Source organism: Ptychodera flava, chromosome 9 (assembly GCF_041260155.1).
Source record: "Ptychodera flava strain L36383 chromosome 9, AS_Pfla_20210202, whole genome shotgun sequence".
Taxonomy (NCBI): Eukaryota; Metazoa; Hemichordata; class Enteropneusta; family Ptychoderidae; genus Ptychodera; species Ptychodera flava.
Window position 1 is genome coordinate 31,018,296 of NC_091936.1, and position 24,175 is coordinate 31,042,470.

General features: G+C 37.2%; 1 protein-coding gene across 3 annotated transcripts in view; it reads left to right on the forward strand.

Moving 5' to 3' along the window:
* The first annotated feature begins 353 nt into the window (after positions 1–353).
* Positions 354–24,175, forward strand: part of LOC139140638 (dynein heavy chain domain-containing protein 1-like) — an 89,875-nt gene continuing 66,053 nt past the window's right edge. For 2 of the 3 annotated variants that reach the window (XM_070709996.1, XM_070709998.1), the window contains exons 1-25: positions 354–492; positions 1,431–1,740; positions 2,591–2,669; positions 3,305–3,406; positions 4,099–4,248; positions 4,661–4,748; positions 5,342–5,409; positions 8,024–8,131; positions 8,717–8,866; positions 9,480–9,652; positions 15,179–15,337; positions 16,064–16,147; positions 16,594–16,686; positions 17,324–17,404; positions 17,984–18,147; positions 18,568–18,712; positions 19,502–19,558; positions 20,331–20,455; positions 20,611–20,761; positions 21,541–21,715; positions 21,903–22,121; positions 22,236–22,358; positions 22,805–22,966; positions 23,411–23,512; positions 23,930–24,127. In XM_070709996.1, coding sequence (XP_070566097.1) covers positions 1,475–1,740; positions 2,591–2,669; positions 3,305–3,406; positions 4,099–4,248; positions 4,661–4,748; positions 5,342–5,409; positions 8,024–8,131; positions 8,717–8,866; positions 9,480–9,652; positions 15,179–15,337; positions 16,064–16,147; positions 16,594–16,686; positions 17,324–17,404; positions 17,984–18,147; positions 18,568–18,712; positions 19,502–19,558; positions 20,331–20,455; positions 20,611–20,761; positions 21,541–21,715; positions 21,903–22,121; positions 22,236–22,358; positions 22,805–22,966; positions 23,411–23,512; positions 23,930–24,127 — 3,222 coding nt within the window. In that variant the 5' untranslated portion in view covers positions 354–492; positions 1,431–1,474. The remainder of the gene's footprint in view (positions 493–1,430; positions 1,741–2,590; positions 2,670–3,304; positions 3,407–4,098; positions 4,249–4,660; positions 4,749–5,341; positions 5,410–8,023; positions 8,132–8,716; positions 8,867–9,479; positions 9,653–15,178; positions 15,338–16,063; positions 16,148–16,593; positions 16,687–17,323; positions 17,405–17,983; positions 18,148–18,567; positions 18,713–19,501; positions 19,559–20,330; positions 20,456–20,610; positions 20,762–21,540; positions 21,716–21,902; positions 22,122–22,235; positions 22,359–22,804; positions 22,967–23,410; positions 23,513–23,929; positions 24,128–24,175) is intronic. The other variant, XM_070709999.1, reaches the window with a different exon arrangement.

The following is a 24,175-nucleotide window of genomic DNA, read 5'->3' on the forward strand; positions in this document are numbered from 1 at the left end:
CTAACATCACTATCTTTCCGATGTTGACCAACCTCTGATAAGTCCACGGATTAGCATAATTAGTTGTGTTGACTAATTAATTACAGCATGTGTGTATGAGAGATATACGCCCTTGTAATGGAGTGTAAAATAAATAAAGAGTCACAGAGGCTAGGTTAGGTTATACAAACCATTTATTTTATTTATTCCGATCATTCAGAGCATGAAGAAAGAAGAGAAAATGATAGAGAAAACAGTGTGAAAAACTCAGAACTTATTGGGTCGCCTGTGGACCGAGTACACGCAGGTCACAACAGCTGATGACCTGACGTTCATTCCATCATCTTAGAGTGTCCGATCTTATTTATTTCAAGTAACCCGGGGAGCTTTACCTTTCCTGTTGGTTCACGGGAAATATTCAAAATGGCGACCTGGCAACAAAACTACATAGTTAACTAGCATTGGTGATAACCTGAACGACCAGTTTAGTTCGAGTTTTAAAAAGGTTTGCAGGTGAGGAATATGAAGGAAATATGATTGCATCTTTAGAGTACGCACAGAGCGATCAGGCTTTGCCCATATTGTCGAACTGCATTCTCCCGATCAATGTTTACAATCAACGGATTCGGTTGCTCGCTCGTTACAGCTGACACTTAGTCCCCATGGTTTTAGCGCGGTAAGCGTCCCAGCCGGCGATATCGACGACGCCGACCGATGACAGGCCTACTTTTAGGGTCTGTCTGATGCAACAAGCTAACGGAGTGACGCATTCGAAAAATATTCCTAAAATACGCTCCTTGCTTCAGTTTCACACATGAGATCATGCTGACTGTGTGAATACCATGCTAAATCACAGAGTTAGTTAGCCCATGCCATGGATGTAGTAGTACCTCCATGGTTAGCCTAAGTTTGATTTATTTCGTGTTGTAAACCCATGGCAGTTCAGGGTATGATGTACCATCAATACTAAATTCATAGATAAATTTAGAAAAAAATTCGGTCATTTTATTTAATATATTATTTACACATAGCATGCAACCATACGTACGTTGTAGTATGTGCATCTACATGTAGTATGTGCATTCATTCATGAACGGTGCCAACTGTAGTGGTAGAGGCTGGTTCTTCATTGATTTATAAGATATTGGTTTACTTCATGTGAAGATGCTCAAACTATTCATTTACTATGCCATTGCTATGAATCATTGACAGTAGATACATACACGTATTCACTTTTGAAGTCGGGGTTGGGAACGTATAGAAAATGAATGCCTTTTTATTGTTCGGTCAATAATCAGTCAATTTGTGGTTTCGGCTGTGCAATTATATTTGCTGAGGTGAGCAAATCCATTTTGCGGTTTCTGAAAGAAGAATAGATTAAGGTAAACCTACTGACTGTTTACAGGCATTAACGGCTCAAAAATAATTCTAGTATTCTTCACTTTCTTCAGGTAGACAAGCATCCTAAAATGCAGGGAAGGTAGAGAAACACAAGATGTCTGCAACTCAAGGAGAAACCATCCAGCCAATAGTCAGTAAACTGCCCCTGATATCAGACAGCCCAAGTCTGGTTTCCAGCACCCCGGTGACTGTAATCCCAAAGAGTCTGTCTGCTGCACAGCAAGCTGCCTTCTGGGCGGCTGACGTCAGGGCAAGGATTAATGACACTTTGAAGAAAGGAGACATCGTGAAAGATGCAGACGTCAGGGAACTTATCCATGAGTTTGTTGCTGTCTGCATCACAGCATTGCAACAAGATAGGTAAGTGATATACAGTACCCATGATCAGACTTAACCCTTTCACAACTGTGGTTTGACCAAAAATCCTTTGTTACAGATGGTGAAGTGTGGAACTCTTTACGTAGAATAGGGGTGAACAGGTTAACAATGCAATGGATGCAGCATCTAAATTTGCCATGGTTCCTTCACCCACAACTTTCTCTGGCAAACTTGGAGGGTGGGGAAAGGTGCCACCACCAACAATTGCCAGGGAAAGTTGTGGGGTATGGATGCAGCATCTGAGTTTGCCGCAGTTCCTTATCCCACAAGTTTCTCTGACAATCTTGGGTGGTCGTGAGAGATGCCACCACCACAATCACCAGGGAAAAGTTGAGGGCTATGAAACTGCTGCAACATCTTAGCGAGTCCTACTCTCAACAAATGCTGCTGAAAGAATTTGCACAGTGATAAATTCATATATGTACAAGACAAGGGAACATTTCTACCAGTTGTCTCTACCATGATTATTTTGGCCAAATGTGTTTACAAAGTAGCAAATTAGAACGCTGAATGCAATTTATTCTAAGAGAGAGATGGAACCACAACATGTAGGCTTTCAGCTTTATGACAATTATTCTTGAAAATTTCTGATGAATTTTCTTTCAGTGAACACCGTAGCTCATAATCATGCTTCTGTTGTTTCTTGGTGCAACATGTCAATTTTATTTTTTTCATGAAATTTCAAAATGCTTTAAATGTACACTTTCTTTGCTCTCACAAAAAAAGATCACAACAACAGTACCCTTGCTGAGTAGTACTGGAGTAAGAAATCTTTGCCAGATTCAAGAGTGATTTTAATAATTCTCCATGGTCATATTTCATTCATTCTTAGCCATGCAAATTGGATGTACCTGTGTGAAGTCTTTGCTTTGGTGGCACCATATGCAGAGCAGTTGCGGGGAGATCAACAGGTGAGTGTTACGCGGAAAGCGATTTTGTTTTTGATTTTGACTACAATCATTCAGAGTATGATTGTGCCCTTTGTAAATTATCCAGTGCAAAATCACATTGTTTTTATCCATTTCATGAGGTTTGTCTTCTATAAACTTCCTGTAACAAAATAATTTTGAATTCAAGATTAGGATCAAGATTTTACATCTGTATAAGTCACTATATACATAGCATGTTTGTTTCAGGAGTAAAAGGTTCCTTTGTCATGCAAAAATTCCCTTTTTCAATTTCAATAAATAAGTAATAGTGTATTTAGCTGAGTGGGCACATAGTGCTTAGAATTGGATTGTGTTACTTTGTGTACACACAGTAATAGAACACTCTGCTGAAACCCACATTTGCAAATATAATTATTCTGTCAGAGCCTCTTTGATTGGTCACTTATTCTGTCAGAGAGTTTTTGATTGGTCACTTGTGAAACTTTGAAATAAAGCAAACTACATTTCATAATTAGCATTCATATATGCTGCGTACTAACTCGCAAGGTGACATTTGCTAAATATTAGCATTTCACAAAAACTGAAAATGTTGCCGAAAATTTCAAGATCTTCCCCATATCAGCCTGTATTTATGTTTTTCTGTCTGTATTTTTCAGGTTACTCACTACCTTGAAAGACTCTACTCCTGCACCCAGAAACACAAGAAACAACTTTTTGACGTTCCACTTCTGGATAAAATGGCTTTAGCATTTCCTAAGGTATATGATGAAGAGCTGTCTAGAACTTTGCTTTTTCAAGAATCTCAAGGGGTTTATGAAATTTTAGAATCTAATGGAATTTCACTGTAGAATTGATTTAACTACAAGTAGATTGTTTGTATGAATGCATCAAGGTTGGCCATTCTCTATTCTCTCCATGTCTGTAAATGTCAGAAATTTTGCTGCTTCCCATTTGACCATTATGATTACCTTTTTAATTTCATCCTCTTCATTTCAAAACTGGTTTGACTAATCCATGATCGAGTTTCATAGATGATAAATTAATTCAATCTGGAATAGCTGTCATGATTCTCCTCCATATTTAATAACATTGTCACCACTAACTTTTGGAAATACCGGTATCCTAAATGTATCCTTCAACTGGGTTGGATGTCTCCAGCAGGGACGTTGGCACAAACCAATATATCTTGAGTATTGCGTATTTCATTTTATTCAGAAGAAAGTCAAGTTATACTCCAGTTCAGAATTGTTAACGACAAACTTAAACCCACTGCATACTTTGAAATATTCCGCCCAGGAAAACAAAGACATTATTATGTAACTGAAATATGGCTGTCGTGTCAAATCACTATCATGGCCATTTTGCTGTAAGTCTCCCTGGGTCCAGTTCCCTGCTAATTAATGCTAATTAACTTGATATGCTAATTAACTTGATACCAAATTATCTGCAGGAAATGGCCAGAGTACAAAAAACTGGAGGAAACAGTCGCAACTACCGCACGCCTACACCACCACAGATTGCAGTCTCTTCGCCAAGGAGACCATTTCAGTCACCAATGAAATTGCCCAATGGCAGTAATCCATTTCTTCTTGAACATCACGTAAGTACAAGTCACAACCACGCTGATTGCCTGCGTGTGTTTTTTTCACTCCTTTACATGCTGTGTCTTCAATGGTTAAACTTGAGGTATAGGTTGTTTGAGAATATGTGTAATGTTATTGTCACAGAGGTAGGCAATCTATAAAGTTGTACAAATGATGATGTTTGTATGAATTTGATGTCTGCAGTCAATCTGTCATAATGGAGAATTGGTAAATTAATCTTAAAAAACACAGTTACCAATACATAACAACATCAAACTACTACAGGTTTTAGAATCAAGAAATTGTCTTACCTAGTTTTACAGATCAAGATTTTATCCTAAACATGACATACACAGGGTAATAGTAGTAAACTTTGTTAGTAAATATTCTTGTGGAATGCTTCAATGACTTTTATATCCTCCCTTACAGGATGATGTTGATAAAATGAAACCCAGACAGCTGTGTATCGGAGACCTTGCCAAGTCTCTGCCTGCTGTAGTCGCTGAAACTTCAAAGAGTGAGTCTACCTGTATAATGTTTCAATATTCAAAAAAATCATTTAGAAACTGCCTTGCTGATAATGTACGTGTAATTCAGCTGAAAGTAGTTTCATTGTCAGTTTAGAGACACTTGTGTAACAATGTCACAATACATCGCTTGTTAAATTTCTTCATAATTGTGTAAAGTAATAGTTTTTGGTAAAAGTTGCCCTGAATTCACATTTAGAACTGTTGAGGGTTTCAATTGTCTGTGCCATTGAATTTTCTGTGTATATCTCAATCGTTGAAATCCTGTTCCTCCTTATTTTGCTCCAAAAATGGACAGATTATTGTGTTTTGTTCTGAATTTCATACTTTCAAATGATTTGTGTCGCATCTGTCTCATCATTAGGTCTTATCTCTGTGACACAAAATAATTCAGGTTGTGTAAAGGTCATTTTAATAGCTGTCTGGGGTCATAGAAACTGAGCTCTCAAACATAGAATAGAACGAAAGTGTGGTCAATTCTACAGAATGGTAGATTTGCAATTCTGTTACTAGTATACACTTGCCCTTTTCGCTTCTTGGCCCTTTTTTACACAACTTTTTTTCTCATAAATGTACTTATCAGGAGAAGCAGTCTGGAGTGAAGGGTTTGGTCTGATTGCACAGGCTATGGACACTGAGCTTCCTGAGCGAGTGAGTAACACTGAGTAACTCTTCTACACAGTTCCTGTACAGCCAAGGAAACAAGACCTGTATTTTATCTTTTTCATTTTCCTTCTGACTGTCATTTTTAGGTTCACATATAATTTCTCTGGTTACATAAAAAAATTTGAAGTGTACAGTATGTGTCATTTTGTGTATTCAAAGTGGTTTTGATTGGTGGAAATTTTTGATTTCTGCATAAACCCTTGAATGAAACTCTTCTATGGTTTCTGTAAGCTTTTAAAGAATTAGCCAGTATCTTCACTCAAATATAATTCAATATTTTTATTGTTTATAAAATTCAAGATCGTGTTATTGTCAAAATGCTCCAAAAGATTGCAATGATAGAGTGGGTACAAGAAAATAAGTTGTGTACTTTGTTCGTGGGGACTTATAGGTTTGGTCATGTCCGTGCGTGCGTCCGTGTGTGCGTGCGTCCGTGCGTGCGTCTGTTCACGCAGATATCTCAGAGACGCCTGGAGCAATTTCGTTCAAACTTGGTACAAGGATAGTACCCCACCTCATACAGATGCACGTCGATTTGTTTCACAATGCAATCAAATTTAGCCGTGTTAGAGGACTTTTTAGTTTTCACCTCCACAGACTCCCATGTATAAGGCAGCCCATAGACTCCCATGTATAAGGCAGTCCATAGACTCCCATGTATAAGGCCAAGAAAAATAAAAATTTAGTTTCTCATCGTATTCATATTGCAAAAAGGATGCAGTGACACAGTTTTTAGTGCCCAGAGATAAAGTGCAGGGGGCTTATAGATTGGGTCATGTCTGTGCGTGAGTCCATCCGTTCACGCAGATATCTCAGACCCTTTGACAAAATGTCACATGACCTTGGTGACCTTTGACCTTGAATACACATATTTGTCCATAATTCAGTAACCACAAGTGCTAAACCTTTCATATATGGTATGATTGGACACCCTATGACGCCACATATTGTACCTCATTAATTATGCACATATCTAATTTTGAGCCAGCCAATAGACCTAGAGGTCTGATTTTTGGTATATATGGATAACTTAGCAATACAATTTTTTGACAAAATGTCATGTGACCTCAGTGACCTTTGACCTCAAATATACATATTTGTCCATAACTCAGTAACCACAAGTGCTACACCCTTCATATTTGGTATGATGGGACACCTTATGACGCCACATATTGTACGTCATTAATTATGTGCATATCTAATTTTGAGCGAGCCAATAGAGCCAGAGGTCTGATTTTTGGTATGTAGAGATAACTTAGCAATACAATTTTTTTGACAAAATGTCACGTGACCTCAATGACCTTTGACCTCAAATATACATATTTGTGCATAACTCAGTAACCACAAGTGCTACACTCTTCATATTTGGTACGATGGGATATGATGCCAATATTGTACCTCATTAATTATGCACCTATCTAATTTGAGCGAGCCAATAGAGCTAGAGGTCTGATTTTTGGTATATAGGGATAACTTAGCAATACAATTTTTTTGACAAAATGTCACGTGACTTTGGTGACCTTTGACCTCAAATATACATATTTGTCCATAACTCAGTAACCACAAGTGCTACACCCTTCATATTTGGTATGATGGGACACCTTATGACGCCACATATTGTTCCTCATTAATTATGTGCATATCTAATTTTGAGTGAGCCAATAGAGCCAGAGGTCTGATTTTTGGTATGTAGGGATAACTTAGCAATACAATTTTTTTGACAAAATGTCACGTGACCTCAGTGACCTTTGACCTCAAATATACATATTTGTGCATAACTCAGTATCCACAAGTGCTACACCCTTCATATTTGGTATGATGGGACACCTTATGATGCCACATATTGTACCTCATTAATTATGTGCATATCTAATTTTGAGCGAGCAAATAGAGCTAGATGTATGATTTTTGGTATATAGGGATAGATTAAAGGATAGACATTGTTTGACAAAATGTCATGTGACCTTGATAACCTTTTACCTAAAATACATGATTATGTCAATAAATAAGTAACCACAAGTGCTATGTCCTTTATATTTGTAGGATGGGAGACCTTATGACAACACATGCTTTACCTCATTAAATATGCACATATATAATTGTGGGCAAGCCAATAGAGCTTGAGGTCTGAATTTGGCATATATGGATTAATTAGCAATACAATTTTTTTCAAAATGTCACGTGACCTTGATGACCTTTGACCTTGATTATGCATATATATATGCATATCTCAGTAACCACAAGTTTTTATTTTGATAGGATAATAGACCCTAAGATGTCACATCTTGTACCTCATTTATTATGCGGATATGTATTTCTTGGCTGGCCAATACAGCTAGAGGTCTGATCTTTTTTCCCGATTTAGAACATAACTTAGACATGCCTCTTGTTTCAAATTGGGAAACAATGACATAGACCTATGTGCCCATTGATCTGAACACATACACTCCAGTGATACTTGTTAATGACCACATTTCCCTGCCCCATCAAGACTAATACTCCTATTACAAGTGGGGACTATGTCATTGTCAATGACTTGTTCTTGCTGTGTTGCTCTGCAGCCATGCTAATGTTTTCTTTACATATTTTCGCAACCTAGCCCAAATCTGAAACCAAAGAAGAATCAGCTGCTAAGGAGCCTCAGATGTGGTCAGTGGATCCAGCGTTGTTCAAGGAAGATTTGACAGTCAGTGAGGAAGCAGAGGAGGTAAGACACCTTAAGTCAGTGACAAATAATAACGTGATCTTGATTCATAATCAGATGGAAAGGAAGATTTGGTTTTGGGGGATTTCATTTTATTTAAATGTTTAAAGTAGTATGTGTCTCAAAATTGAAAGACTTTAACCTCTGTTCAAAATTTCTGTATAGGAAACTTGAAACTATTCCCTTTTGAAATCAAGAATAGAAATCACTTTGATTTTAACAAAAATACCTGTAAGCTAGTGAAAGCATGTACTCCTTGAGCTACAAATTGAGTCCTCAACAAGTAGTAGACCAAAAAATATTTTAAAAGTTTGAGAGTCTGTCCATGAGATGCTTTTCTACCTTAAGTCTTTACTGTCTATTTCGTCACTTCTAGATTTGAAAAAAATACAAGCAGTAAGTTCAAAATATCGAAATTTTAGATCTGAAATAATTTTATCAAAACGGAAATAAATTTGCAAATAAGACACTATAACAGTATGATCTGTCTTTTTAGAACATTTCCATGTTTCTACTGATAAATTTTTGACCATTCTTGTTTCTTTTCCTGTCCTGTCTTTAACCGGATTTTCAATGATTTTCTGACAGGACACCGATCAGCCGCCACTCACTGGTAAAGAAGTGGTCGAAATGTTTGGCAAAGGAAGGCACCTTGGAGAAGTCAAGTTCGTCTACTTAAACAAGGCACCTTCCAGATATTTCAGACCGTACGACTTGATTGCCGTCCCAAAACACAAGGTCAAGTACATGCAGTTCTGCTTTTCATTTTCAAATGGAGCATAACCACATTTGAAAAATTCATTTTCATGTATGTGATGTATGCTGATTGTTTCTAACACAATGTACGAGAAATGCTAAAATATGTAAATATGTTAAAATTGATACAATAGTATTGAGTTGCATTTTTAATAAAGGGCAGATTTCTTGATGTGGCACACTTATTGTTCTGTGTATTTACTTATCTAATTCAAACTTTGCAAACCATTGTTTTCCATTCAGTTTTAAATGATATGCTTTCTGTTTGTCCCATCGGGCATATGATGCTACCTTAATGTTCAAATTTACTATTTATGTTTTGTACATAGCAATGAAAAGATTCTGCTGTGTGTCGTGTGAAGTTCCAAAACTGAAATTTATAATTCTCAAAAAGGAAAGCTTTTCAACTCAGTTCAATCAGTGAACATCACTTATGCACTTAATTGGGTAACTGTAAAATTTATTATTAAAATGTAAACAATATATCGAGGACAAGCTCTTCGACAAATCTCTGCAATGTCTTTTGATCTACTCAGAATTAGAATAAAAAAAAATCAAGTATAGCTTTGTGAATGTTATTTCTATTCCACTGCAGGCTGATCGGGAGGAACACTGGGTGATGTCATGTTTTGGAGTTCTACACGTTTACAAGAGCCAGCCCTCTGAGACCATGACATTGCATGAATGGCACAGGGAGTGTGTTCTTTGGAATGCTATCACTAAGCTGCCATTTTTCAAGTTGTTCCTTGTGAAAAGAGCATTTAATCGGTGCGTATTTAATTACACTGCCCAATCTTTCAATGTCGTTCAAGGAAAGTTTGCCTTCATAACGGTTTAAGTGTTTTCAATAATGTTAAGTCAGCGCTTTTGACTAAATGTTGTGGACCTATGAGATATGGATGGGCTGTTGATCAGATATTTCTGATTGTGGTATTTTGTTGAGACATCAAGTTTTCTCTTTTTTAGCTCACATTTGGTATACCAATGTGAGGTAATCGTATAAGCTGAATCAGTTCATTTGCATGCCATTTGCATGTCTGTATGTATGTATGTATGTATGTATGTATGTATGTATGTCCGTCCACGTCAAAAACAGCTAAACCGCAGCACCTACTGTCTTAGTATTTGGTGTACAGGTGCACCTAGGGGTGGAGATGTGAATTTGTTCAAATGAACATGTCAGTGCCAAAAATATGCAAATGAGGGGAAAAAAGGAAAAACCCTGCAAACTGCTAAAACTCTGTAACCGTTGGTCAGATTGGATTGAAACTTGGTGTGCAGGTTCCTTTATGCATTCTAAGGTAGGTGTTTAAAATTTGGGATGAAATTTGCATGCTTCTATTTTTGGGGTAATTTTTTTCAGTGTTTAGTCAAAAATGTTTTTCTCTGAAACCACTCATCTGATTGCTTTGAAAGTTGGTATACATGTTCCTCAGGATGACCTCAGTCAAGTGTATACAAATTGAATTGAAATTTTAATATTTGTAATTTTGGGGCAATTTTCCAAACTTTTGGTCAAAACTTTTTTATTGAAAAATTACTAATCTGATAGCTTTGATATTTGGTATACAGGTCTCTAAGGTTGATTAAAATCAGTTTAATGAATATCGTGAAGATATCTTGAATTTTGTATTTTTGCTGAATTTTTTGGTTACTTTTCTCATTTTAAGTAAAATTTCTTCTTCTCTGAAACCACTAGCCCAATTGCTCTCAAATTTGGATTGAATGTTTGCAAGGGTGTTACCCTTCTAATTGTTGAAACTACGACAAAATTGGAAATATTACTGTTTTGGGGCAATTTTTGTCATTTTTGGTCAAAAATCTTAAAAGATATATTCTTTTTAAAGCCCCTGGACAGACAGCTTTTATATTTGATGTACAGATGTCCAGAGATGACAATAGTTAGATATGTGGAAATTGTCCTGAAATATACAAATTTGTACTTTTAAGACAATTTTGTCATTTTTGGTCAAGAAAACTTGTTCTCAAAATTACTTGTCTGATAGCTTTTTAATTTGGTACAAAAGTCCTGAGGGATGTTATGAGATAAATTTTCTGCTCAAAGTGTTGGGAAACCCCCAAATTTTTATATTTGAGGTAATTTTCTTTAGTGACCTTAAATGACCTACACCAACCCAGGATATGTTGTGAGAGAGTTTTGAAGGCTGTAAACATAATTTTGCCATATTTAATATCAATTTGTAGTAAAATTTGATCCAGAAAACAAAGCTGAGGTAAATTTTTTCATTGCGAACCAATTTTTGCAACTTTTGCATGTAAGACACACAAGAACTGATGAGAAATTTGGATCCAGGATAATTCCAGATGTCGTAATCCCCCCCACAGTGGAAGGCATTTCACTATCTGTAACTGATTTAAGTGTTGTTTACATTCAAATGATAGCACTCATAGCATTAATTATGGTCATCCCCAAGATTGTAATTACATTTCATGCCATGCCAGCTGGTCTTATGTAAGGGGTGGAACATTTGATATTCAGGAGGGGGTAGGGGATAGAAGATTGATGAGGTAGTGTTACTTTTTACCAGATCCCTAGTACATTTTTTCCCACTCTTTATTTTTTCCCCACTCTCCCACCTTTTCTTTTTGTCAAGCTTCTCTGGCTAATTTTCTTGTTGACATTTGCTTATGTATGTAGGATCTGCTTGTCCCATTGCTATAGAAGTTGATATGCATGTTCCTAAAGATGACCTCCAGTACCTAAGTTGCAGACCTTATTTGCTTTTGTCATTCTTGTTTTTCTGGTTTAAATATTTCTTGAATTTACCAATTCAAAGTGAATGTGAGCACACTGTCCTTGACGGTATTTTTTACATTGTATTGTGTGATCGAAAGACTTAAATTTTTCCTCAACCTTTCCTCAAATGTACTCTTAATTATTCTCTTTAAAAACCATGCATAAAAATCAGGGGTCACCATGCAAATGTTGGCACTGTGAAAACAAATTTTCCTAAATTTACAGATATTTGAAATTCAAAATGGCCACCCTCCCTGTGTTATATGTACCTTTATTGGGAAAAATTAAATTTTTGAATCGTGCAAAAAATAAGACAGGGTAAACTTCATTTACTCCAAGAGCTTCTACATGAGCCCCCACAAGGGAAAATAAGAATAATATTATAAAAAACTTGAGAATCCAAATATTTCAGTCTGTCTCTGAGGCGCATTCTACATTAAAAGAACATCTCACTTTACTGTCACATCTGTCGTATGCAGATAAGAATGGACAGTGAAATTGATCTAAATGTTATCACACTTGTGTAATTGGTTTGTAAAGTTGTTTCAAAATTTACTACAGGATCGGTAACTTTAGTTGAGTTGCGGCAAACAACGGACGGATGATAGTGTTGTTTCACAGTAGGCTTCTGCTGTAATTGTTGATATAAAGCAATAAAGTAGACACTGATTAGTGTCTGTGTGTGTAGGGTAAAGATTTCCTGACTTTCTATCCCTGTACATTTCGACAACTTTCTCACTTATTACTTCTGGCGTATGTACACCTCTTTTCCTGTAAATCATGATTTTTTTTGCCAAAGAACTTCTACAATGCAAAGGCAACGAAATTCTAATGACAACTAGACTCTGACTTGGCTGTGATACAATGCAACTCAAAGCATCTTATAAGGAATGTAATATGAGTCTGTGTATCATTCTTGCGAGCCAGAGCAATAATTTCGCTCCGCTGACCTACGCAAAAATCAAGCTCTGGCACATTACGCTGGGAAACTGCGGAAATATTAATGGGGTTAATTAATTATTCATGAGAACATATCATCAGAATTAGCCAATCACGAATACGTTTTACAAAGTCATGTCGGGTCGTAAGCTCCTCATTGTCTGTGTGTACACAATCGACCTTTCAGGGCCTGAGATCCTCTGGTTCTGTTGCACCTCTTCCGATATATGTTGCATTAAATCCGACAGCTTTCAAAATTTTGACTGTTTTCTGTTTGTCTGTCATGATCGAGAGCAACGGCGACACCATGTGAATACTATGGCTTCGATAGGTACACAGACTACGGCCATCAACGAACCCTACCCGGTCCACTGCAAGGTCGTCCCCGTACACTCAGTGTGACTATTTTCGGACGATCTCGGTTCGGACATTCAAAGACATGCTGTTCGTTGTACTCACTTTGCTCCGTATTGATAGCGTTTTACAAGTCATGATACCGCATATTAAGTCAGGTGACGCTGCTGTCCCGTTTTGAATAGTTAGTTTTTTTCGGTAGAAGCTATTTCGGGCGCTATAAAACTTCGCAAAGTTAACACACCGTACGATCTAAAGCAACACACAGAGACAGCCCATATCCGATGTAAGCACCATACACGTCGAAATATAGTTGCGTCGTCCATGGGTTGAACGTAACTAATTTATCACAAATTTTTACAAACAGTTTTCTCAACACATCGAAATTGAAAATCGAGGGTTTGAAGTTTCAAAATATCAATATTTAGCCCCTATAATCACATTCCAAATACGACGTCCGATTACTACGCACTCACTATGGAGTCAACAATTTGGCAACTTTGACCCCCCAAATACCACTTCCGTCCTGTTAACAGTTTTAGGATAAACACAATAAAGTTTCGAAGGTATGGTAATAAGATTTCGTACTGCTCCTTATTTGTGAAACGGCTTTGGGCGAAATTCACTATACCCTGTCCGAAAATTGTCACCAGGTCACACTGAGCGAGTGTACGCTTAAGCTTATACGTGTTCGTACCCCGCTGAACTGCAAACCATGGAACAAACTAAACCTCTCTTGGTTTGATTCCGTTGTAAGCGTAACTTTTGTGATGAATTAATGAAACATAATCGGACTTGAACAACTACGCAATTTCCCGAGATCTGTGATTTCGGCAGTGTTGAGACGATCGGGAGCCTAGCGTACATTTGTGATTTGTATCGCGGAGCACCAGCTCGAATGAAAGGGCCCAATATACCATTCATACGTTTCTAGCTCCATGTATACCCACAGCACGATAAGAAAGCTTTCAGTGTGAACCTTAATGAAGAGATCGATACATAACGTTTATACATAACTTGTGGTAAAGTAAATTTATGATCAATAGTTTTGACCAACGGGTTTTACACAGCGGTGTTGTTCTACGTCTGGGTCGGACACTGTGCATAGCGAGGCGTGGGGCCAGCTGCTCCAGTTATGCGATACCCTTCGGTATAACGCCCGTGAAACACGATGGGCCGGACGGCCTGCCATGCCTGGTAGCATACAGACTTGCCACCGCTGGTCCTTGTGCAAAGAAACCCATCTTTTCCTTGTAAAATAATTATCAATGGCGTCTTTTGGTGTGAATAGAGCGGTTGAGTCCAAAAACATTAAACATTTACACATTGCGCGCTCTTCGTCGACAGTGAACGCTGTGTGGTAAGCACCAAGATCAGCTCTGTAACGGGCAATCTGATTGGCTCGTCGGTTTTTCCTCGACTATCATAGAGCCTTGCAGCAATGCGTGAACGCTAAACGTGGCCAGTGATACACGGCCTTTTCAGGGCGTGGTGTACGACGATGCTGTGTATGTGAAGTGCACTTCAAAGTGTACTCCCTGGTGTGTGTTATTATGGGTCCATAAAAGCTCTTTGATTTTCACCGCAGTTATAACAAGTCAGTGCAACTTCTGAAGCAAGTTTTGGAACAACTTTACAAACTAATTACACAAGTGTGGCAACATTTAGATCAATTTCACTGTCCATTCTTATCTGCATACCAGTGTAATATAAAAAAGTATTCCATCAAAGATTTCATATAATATGCTGTCATGGCGGTCTGCCATAAATGTGTTATTGTACTAAACAGAACTCTGGCAGAAAGTAAACAACAGAGTTACTACCAAATACTTGAATGCTAGAAATTTCTGGCACCAAAATCCATTACTATATGGATGTACCTTAAGTGCCAGAAAATTTCAGCATAATCCTGTACAAGTTCACATTGTCTTTGGTATTTGGGGATAGCATTCACAATGGCTTTCAAGGGGTTAAGAACCCTGACAGATGTAACTCTTGTTTGTTTCAGGAAAGTTTGCCCCTTACAAATTGTTACAGTCAATTTTAAGCTTATGAAAATAATACAAAAAGTGTCTTTAAAAAAGTGACTGGCATCCAATGACATATTGATCACTGTTGACTTCAAATCAGTGAACAATGAAAGTGGAAAACATTTCTGTTAATGAACTAATGTAAGATTTCCTGTCTTATGTTGTTTGACATTTAAGATTTTCTAATGTGTTCTGTTTTTGTCAATTTCACAGCTGGAAAGCAAACATGTTCTTCAATGAATATTGTAGGATACGGCATCATATTGATAACACCCTGATTGGCAATGTACCTAGCTTTGGTGCCGCACTGCTGCAAATCTCCAAGCTGTTACAAGAGCTTGGAACAATTCAGTTTCTGCCTCTAGAACTCACGTAAGTTATCATGAGTCTTCCTTTCCCCAATGAATCCCAAACTCAAAATAACTTCTTTGAATGAGCATGCTTCATCATTAGTAAAATAATCTTTCTCCTCAAGTCATAAGCGCAGGTACATTTAGGAACTGTCTCAGATTGTCGCATAAGTTCAGAAAGTGAAATTTGTCCGTTTACGGGGGAGCTGGACGACCACATTCAATTAGTGAACTTCACTTTTGCACTTTATTTTGTGATCACAAGTTCTCCAGTAGCTATGGTAAAATGCTACATTGTACTCTCAGGCAGACATCAACATTTCGCACTTTTGAACTTTCATTTAGAAGGAAGGGGGGAAGGGGTTTTGATCTAAATGAAGGAATTTTGTTTCTCGAACTTATGCGACAATCTGAGACAGTCCCTTAAAAACTTTTTAACATTGAATAACCTTTGAACCCAACCAGTGCTTTAATATGCAAATTTCATATGCAAAAGTATGCAATTGAAACTCACAAAGTATATACTCAAGCAATTTCATGTGAGCAATGTTAAAGTTTTGATTTTATGGATCTCAAAAAAGTTAGATGACTAGAATTATGTCATCTAATAGATAAGGAAGAGCTTCCTCTTCTTTATTAAAAAAAAACAAAACTATACAGATGAACAACTGTACAACATCAGGAAACTATACAACATCAAGTTAAATTCATTTTACTGCTATCTAATCCATACATACCTTTCTTACAGGCAATGTTACACCCTTGCACAGTTTGAACAAAATGTCCATAACAAGAAACAAGGAGCTGAAACACTTCTTGAGAAATTTTTCAAGTAAGTGCAGAGTTTCGTCATAAGAAGTCTTGTCAAAATAAAAAAAATCTTTGCGTACTAAGAAAGCTTCCCAGCATTGTGTGATAAAGCTTTCAGTTTCTTCAAACTGTGGATTCACATTTCAAAACTTGAGAATTTTCTAAAATTCTATCAATGGTTGATAACTCCATAAGCTATTCACTTTACAGTAATATTTTTATCAAACAGAAGTAAAAGATATTAAGTTGAAATTATAAAAATGTAATGTGGAAACTACATTAAAAACCTAGACATTAGATTACCAATTTAGATACTTTTTAAAATCACATCTCAATATTTCTTAATTACTCTCAGTGAAAGATTTGTAAAATTGTAATAATACTCTGTGACAATCTCAGAAAACGACGTTATTGAATGCGGATGTGTTCGTAAGTTGTTCATGATATTTTTTCTCGCTTTGTGTGCAGTTACTGTAAACTGGTTGTGGACATGACGTGTGAGCAGACCTTTGAGAAGCTGAGATTCTGTGAAACTCAGGCCAAACATCAGAAAGCTGTCATGTAAGTGTTTGAACTATGGGGTCAAGGTGGAGAGAGGGAAATGAAACAGATCAGAGAAAATGTGATGTAGTGTTTTTTAGAGGGTCAAGAATTTCCAGGCTGAAAGAGTTTTTTTGGCCAAGTTTGCAGTTTTTTAAATGCGTGCAAATTCAATTCAAAGGATAAGACGATAATTTTTACGCAGGTTATTATCTTAAAATACTGCACTTATGACACCATGCAATGATCGCAACATTATCAATAAAAAATCTGTTCATCGAATACTGTACTGGTAGAGGAAATATAATCTGTGTGCTAAATCTTGCGGTTCAAGTGTTTGACCAGCTGACTTTTAAAATTTTGCCTATTTATGTTGTGTGACAAAAGAAACAAATTTCCACATTCGTTTTGACTTCACTGTATGTCGCCAGAATGTATGACGTACTGAATATTGCTCAGCTAATAGAAAAGGATAACTGGACATTCGTGTTAAGTAATGAGATAAGTGATTTCAGATACATGTAATTAGTTCCTCGGTGTTGACTGAGAAACTGGTTTTGAAATATTTTTCTCTCATCAGTGTAACATTTTTTGATCGATTGCGCAAATGATTCGTTATTAAAAAAGAACTATGTTTTTTTTCTATTTCAAATTTCAGCTCCAAAGAATCACTTTACATACAAAGAGTGAAAAAAGAACAACGAGAGGAAAATTTCAAGCTGGCTAGAGAGGAGGCTGGGTGAGTTATCTCTATTCAGTGTTGAACAATTTTTGCCATTTCCCTTACAAGCTATTGCTGTGGTTAACCCTTTGCACCCTGATCCCCTGGTACTCTATGACGTCATCGGACATTTATGTCCGAGCCGGGTTCAAAAGGTTAAGGGAATTTCAGAAAGAAAAACGACTCTCTCTGATTGGACAAGAATAGGTCCATCACTTTTTTCACTTTACCTCTCTCACGGAACAGAATGAATATTTGTACATGTATTTGAATGCGTGCAAGTTGAAGCATGCGACAAATGATCAAAAAGCAGTAAATCAAGTCAAAACTGTGGTGCATGTGTGAAATGAATTTTCATCCAACATCCCATCTTGAAGTGGTCTTTAGTTTCCCAGGTTCTGAAGATGTTAAGAGAAGTTTCCCAGGTTCTGAAGATGTTAAGAGCAGGCAAACAAATGGCATCTTATTTCACTTGCAAAATGCATATAGTATTTGATGTTATACACACTTTTTGGACCATTGAGTAAAGAGAGCAACCCATGAAATATTACTGTGTTTTTTTTCATCTTTTTCATTTTCCTTTGATAAACTATTTAGCAAACTTGGTAACTTTGTGAGACTGGTTGACCAAATGTTGCTGGCACACCTGGTGGCTTTGGCAAGAGCTAACATCAGTACATTTGTTGGAGTAACAATGCAGGCTGGCAAAGATGCTAACAGAGACGCTCTGTTCAAAGCAAAACTTATATTTACAGCGAAAAGTAAGTAACCTGAAATTCTATTTAGTCATTGATAATTATATATTATTGACTATTACACATCTGTTTTCATGAAAGGTAGAATTTTCAACTCCTGCTAGATACTGTGAAGAAAAACCCCATTGCGTAAATTTTTTAGTATTTCTAGGTGCCTCTAGCACACTTCCTTTTGCCAGTGTGTGTGTGCATACCCTTTTGATAGTTTCAAGGAATGGATTCGATGATCGCTGAGATTTGTGTTCATGTGTGCTGTACAGAGTTTCACAGGCAGTCAGATGGGCACTCTCAATTATACTTCATACCGGCTTTTCAAATTTTGTGGAAAATTGTTAAGGCCTTGTCTGAAAGTAGCAAAAAAAACCCCAAGTCACAAATGTGAGTTGTCTGACGTGAAAATGTCTCCTTCACACGAATGTCTTCCAGGTGTTCTTACATTGTATCCGTCCAAGGAAAAGATATCCAAGTCAATATCGGAGATACTTCACAACATTCCCAATGTACTGTGTGAGATGGCACAGCCAATGGATCTGGTGACCCAGGCGCCTTCTCCAACTCAAAGATCTGAGAGGTAGGAAAAGAAAGTGTGAAATTCATTCGAAACTTCTAAATGATATTCATCAGCAATAGTGATACATGTATATCATGCCCAGTTTCAACTCTAGAGGGCGCCCTTGCCAAAGGATGTTGTTGAAATCACATCTCCTCTTTCTTGAAGTCAGCATTTCAAAGCGCATTAATTTACATAAAATTCATTATATCTGACAACGCTGTTACTGAAAATTCCAGCAATTTTGTTTCTGGCCTTAGCTTATGTAGATTACTACAGGAAGCAAAAGTAAAAACTAAGACATCTCTAAGATCTCTTCTCTGCCAAAAGATATTGATTTAAACTTTCCCATGGCATATGAGCTAGTGTTCAATGACCCGTTTGACTGCGGTTGATTTTGTGCGACCCTAGTGTGTTGGATGTAAGTGGGTTTGCATTTACTTGTAAAATAACATCTTTGTGTAAACGTGGCCACCACGTTATTTAAACCTTCTGGCCGACATAGCAGAGCTGTGTCATACAGGTTCTTCTGCAGCTTTTTGTGATGTGAAAGCCCATTTGCAAACATTAATACCAGCCTTAAAGTCTGTCATTAGATGGTTTTATCAAAACAACAGCTCAGTTTTGCTCTCTTCCAATAAACATAGCATTATTTTTACACCAGCTCTCAAAACTGTCAATTGTCCAAGATTTCTGATAATTGCTTTGCATAAGGGAAATGATTTGTTTCTAGATGGGGTATAATCCATTCTATCTTTCAAAATTTTGTTGATAAGTATTAATTGCTCTTTTTGCTGCATCGCATTTTAGTCCTAGGAATACCGCTGCTTCACGTTCCTCAGAGAGATCTGAGACCACATTTCACAGGTATTTTGCTTGGCATTCTTCAATTCTACTTGTAATCTATGGGTTCTTGTCAAGATAACCTCTGATCCCCTATCACCCACAGCATTCCTATCCTTCTTGAACTGAGAAAATTTCACTTTTGCCTGCATGCTTTCTATAGTTTTTTTTGCACTGGTCTTCTGTTTCTTTTGCTCTATGTAAGAGACAGTTTTATTTTGAATGTATGGCTTGCGTTGCATTAGTTGTTGCATTTTGCTTGTGCCTTGATGTCTTCATTATGTGAACTCACAAAACTACCTGCATGTAACTGGTAACTGACAATATCAAAGGCACAATGGCTGTTGAAACCACAGACAAAACGTTTATAATGACCTGTGACCTCTGTGACCTTGATGAACTCTGTCGCTACATTTCAACATATGAGATATTCAGAGGACTTCAATGACAGTACGATCTTCACAATTTTTCTCAAAATAAGTAGACATTATGTAAGTGTTGTACAAGTTCGATAATATTTTCTCAGTGATTTGGAAAATGTGTACCATACAAACTTCAGCTTTCCTGAGTTGTCGCTGTGTACACATATTCTGACAGCGGTAGCTGTGTGTATGTGTGTAATACAACTAAAACCCTCCAGAGTCTATCCTTTAACAATGAATACACAAAATCCCTACTACCCAACTGTGTCTTCCTGCTCAGTGTATCAGATAATGCATGCTTATCTTCACAAATAGCAACAGTGAATGAATAGAAAAGAATTCTGAATAACGGATCTGCCATCCTGTTTTCACAGCACACACATTAACGGCACAACGTCAATGACTAAGTCCGTAACCCTAAAGGTCGGGTCAGAGATGAGGACGACACCAGAGAGTCGATCAGCTGACACCATTGCACAACCAACTCTACCAGAAACAGGTGAGTTGTTGATTTCAATTCTAGTGGTCATTAACCACTGACATTGTACAATTGTATCTGAATCAACACAACTTAACGCCCTCATTATCAAGACCAAGTTCCATCCAATATCTCCATCTGCTCACCTATTTCATCCCACCTGTGTTCAATTTCAGTGGAGGCCACCAAGTCAGTGGACAACTTCGGAGTAGCCACACCAGATCTGTGTCTACGTCCAACCACAGAGATAATGATTGGAGGACAGGGTTTCATGGGACAGTACAGCCCTCTTTCCAAGGGTAATCTGGCCGATAAGCTCTCCAATGAGTAAGTAACTTTTCCCCATAGAAATAGCTAGTAAACAAATTTTAAATTTTAAATGAATATACATTCTTAAGAAGTTTGAAACCATTTATCTTTGAAATACAATTCAAAGATATTTGACCTCCTTGAGGAGGAAGCAGAACATTTACAGTGTATATTTTCAGAATTCCACCATGATCATACTTTTCCATTTTCTTGTGCCTCCATTAGATTGATTTGAATATTTCTCCGTGAACAGAGTTTCTCAAATTATGGCACAGCAATTTTCTTGACATCTTATTCCAATATCCCATGTTTAATCCATAGTAAAAGGTTAATGTAGTAGACATTTATATATACTAATATTTCAAACTTCTTTTCCAGCTGTGCAATTATATATTCTTTACTAGGATATACAGTACTTGGCCATATACACTTTTTTTTACAATCAGCTCATTTCTCGTATTTCATTTCATTTTACTAAATCAATACAGCCATAAATGTATTTCTAGACATTGTATAAATACCATAGAATACAATAATATTTCAAAAACTAAATAAACAAACTGAGAAAATATCAGACAATAAATATGATGATGTATAAAATGAAAATACTTAAAAGAGAGTGCAATATTTAAGAAATGGCAAAATGGAAGATAGAAAGTTGATGACATGTAGCATCACCATATGAACAATGAAAACTGACTGAAAAAGGGAATTGGCAAAACATCACTGTTATACCAGTATCTACTGTACATGTATCATTAATGAACGTAATATTTTGGGGCATTAATTTCTTCTAGTGAAAAAGTGTCAGAGTTCCTAATCCTACACAAGGGCATCGTCCAGTCAGCCTTGACAGATGTTGACCAATTCTGCGAGGACCATACCTGGCTTGCAGACATACACAAGTTTGTGAAAAGCTGGACTCCCAAGTCTTGCAAGGCCTACAAGAGAGCTGAGGCCTACTCAATTGAGGTGAGAGAAATATATTTTTTTGAATATTCAATACTTGTAACTCTTTTTCTCTGTGGAATAACTCCCCTTCCAATCGCATCTGATTAATTTTGTGATACAGCTAATGATAATTAATATAATCATCACAAAACATTTCACTAAATATTCACGTCTTACATATTTTTCATGTATTTATGATTTTTTACAGACAAAACTTGGTGAGATCAGAGGTTGGACTGAGAGAGTCAAAAACGTCCTTCGATTCTTTGTGTCTGAAAACGGACTTCTGTACGTAGACTGTGGGGCTATACAAGATGACATCATACCTGGTCTGACAGGCGCATTCAGAGATCTCCTAAATTACACAGCGGGACAAGCCAAGGGTTTGTCCATTGCATTCTCCAATGAAGTCCAAGGTGTCATCAAGGTAAAATGTCACTAAGAATATGTTAATTTACAGCCCTTATTCCATGCCAATTTGATATTCTTAATTCAAGCTGCCATGCCAAACCAACTTTTTATTCCAATTTTTTTATTTCAGGGTATGAAAGAAAAGAACACAGATATCGAAGCGTTTGCAGAGTACGCCAAACAGTACATCACTTACAAAAACAAAATGGCCGCCTTGCAGTCTGAGGTGGAATACATCAAGTCACTGTTCGAAGTAAGTCAATATTTTTGAAGTAAATTTGGAAAAATGCAAAGCAAAATGTTCATTCCATATCAAGAATATTCAAGTGAAGTTTCATGTTATCTTGGATGCCTTTATAATGCAATATTTATATCATAAGTTTAGATTTTAATGTGTTGGTATTTTGATTCAGAAACAAAATGGGGCAAAAAACATGAAGCGTTTGTTCTAGCACAAAGTTTGAGTTGTAAATTTTTGATTTGTTGTTAGATCTAGGCTGTTCTTCAATCTAAATGAAAAATTGAAAAAATTTGATGAAGACTCTGTAAAGGGATGAGTCTTAATAACCATGCTGACAAACAGACACACAACGAAATTAATTTAAATGTCAAATGTAAAACGGAAAACTTGATGATCAAAATATGTCTTTGACAGAAAGTCCGTCAACACTGAAACATTACAAACTGTCTTTTGTGTAGGTGATCAGACTCAGTTACAGAGCCCTGACAAGTGATGAAGAGAAACATGAAGAGAAAGTGTGGCAGTCCTGGGAAGCATTTCTCTTACAGCTACAAGATGCGTCCGATTTTGTCAATACACAGACTCCAATCAAGTCACAGGAACTAGAAGACACATTCCTCGTGAGTTTGGACAAAAGATCTCCGATTTCAATTTTTTGATACCATCTTCAATGAAACAAAAAGGAATCTGTGCTCCCTTGCATTCCTGTTTGTGAATGTACTCATAGGTACTAATCAGTACAGGAGTGGACTGTAGATCTTTGGTTTGTGTTCACTGTACCAGAAGTCGATAAACTGGTCTTACATTGCCATGACCTTCCATGCCTTGTACATACATTACTCAATCTGTGATCATCGGGCAAGAATATTAAAGTTCTTTTTTTGCGGGTGCTAGACTGATGTATGCTCAGTGTATAATGGCAACAGAAATATCTACTCCATGTGTTTGTTCCTCAATCCCTGGAAAAATGTTGAGACAGTTCACGTTGGTGCAGTGTTACATTGTCAACACATTGCAATACTCTGCATGCACTAACATTCTCATTTTGTCATGCGTGTTGCCAGGATTTGACCGGTGCAGCGGAGAGGATCTGTCGCAGCGCCACCACAGGGCCATTCTTGGATCCCACACAAAATCCTACACAACTTCTAGCCTTCATGAAGGAGGTAAGAACAATCAATATCAGTTGTACCTACAAACAAAACACATCAAGTGATCAGAAGAGTATAGATGAAGTTTCATCGCCTTTTTTACAGCGTGTAATGTATTGAATGGAGTCATATTGGTCATGGAGTCTGTCAACACCATTGGACTCTGTTACCTCAGTCAGAATATGTTCTACTAATTTGCATAAATTGTCCCTGAAAAATTCTGTGGCACGTTTGTGCAAAGTAGACCAGGCTGTGGTTTTGTGATCACGTCCATACAATGTTGCACACACTTGGTGACGCGTCCAAAAACCACAGCCAAGAACCAGGCTAGTATGAAATGTAACATTTTCTATAGCTGAAGTAGGTAAGCATGGTACTTGGAGTTGATATTGACATTCATTGTCTTTCTTTTTTCTTTTGTTTGACAATCAGTTGCGTGATCAATTCCACACCGTACAAACTCAGATGATCAAGTACAGTGCATACAGGGAAGCCATTCTTGGTGAGCCATACGACGTGTCCAGTCTGACCGGGATGCTGCGGAAAATGGAAATCCGGGCTGAACTCTGGAAATATGTGGAAGTGTCTACGTTTACCATCCAAGACTGGATGAGACAGCTCTTCCGAAAGGTATTACATTTGAAATAGACTTTTCCTGTATTTTTTTAACTCAAGTCT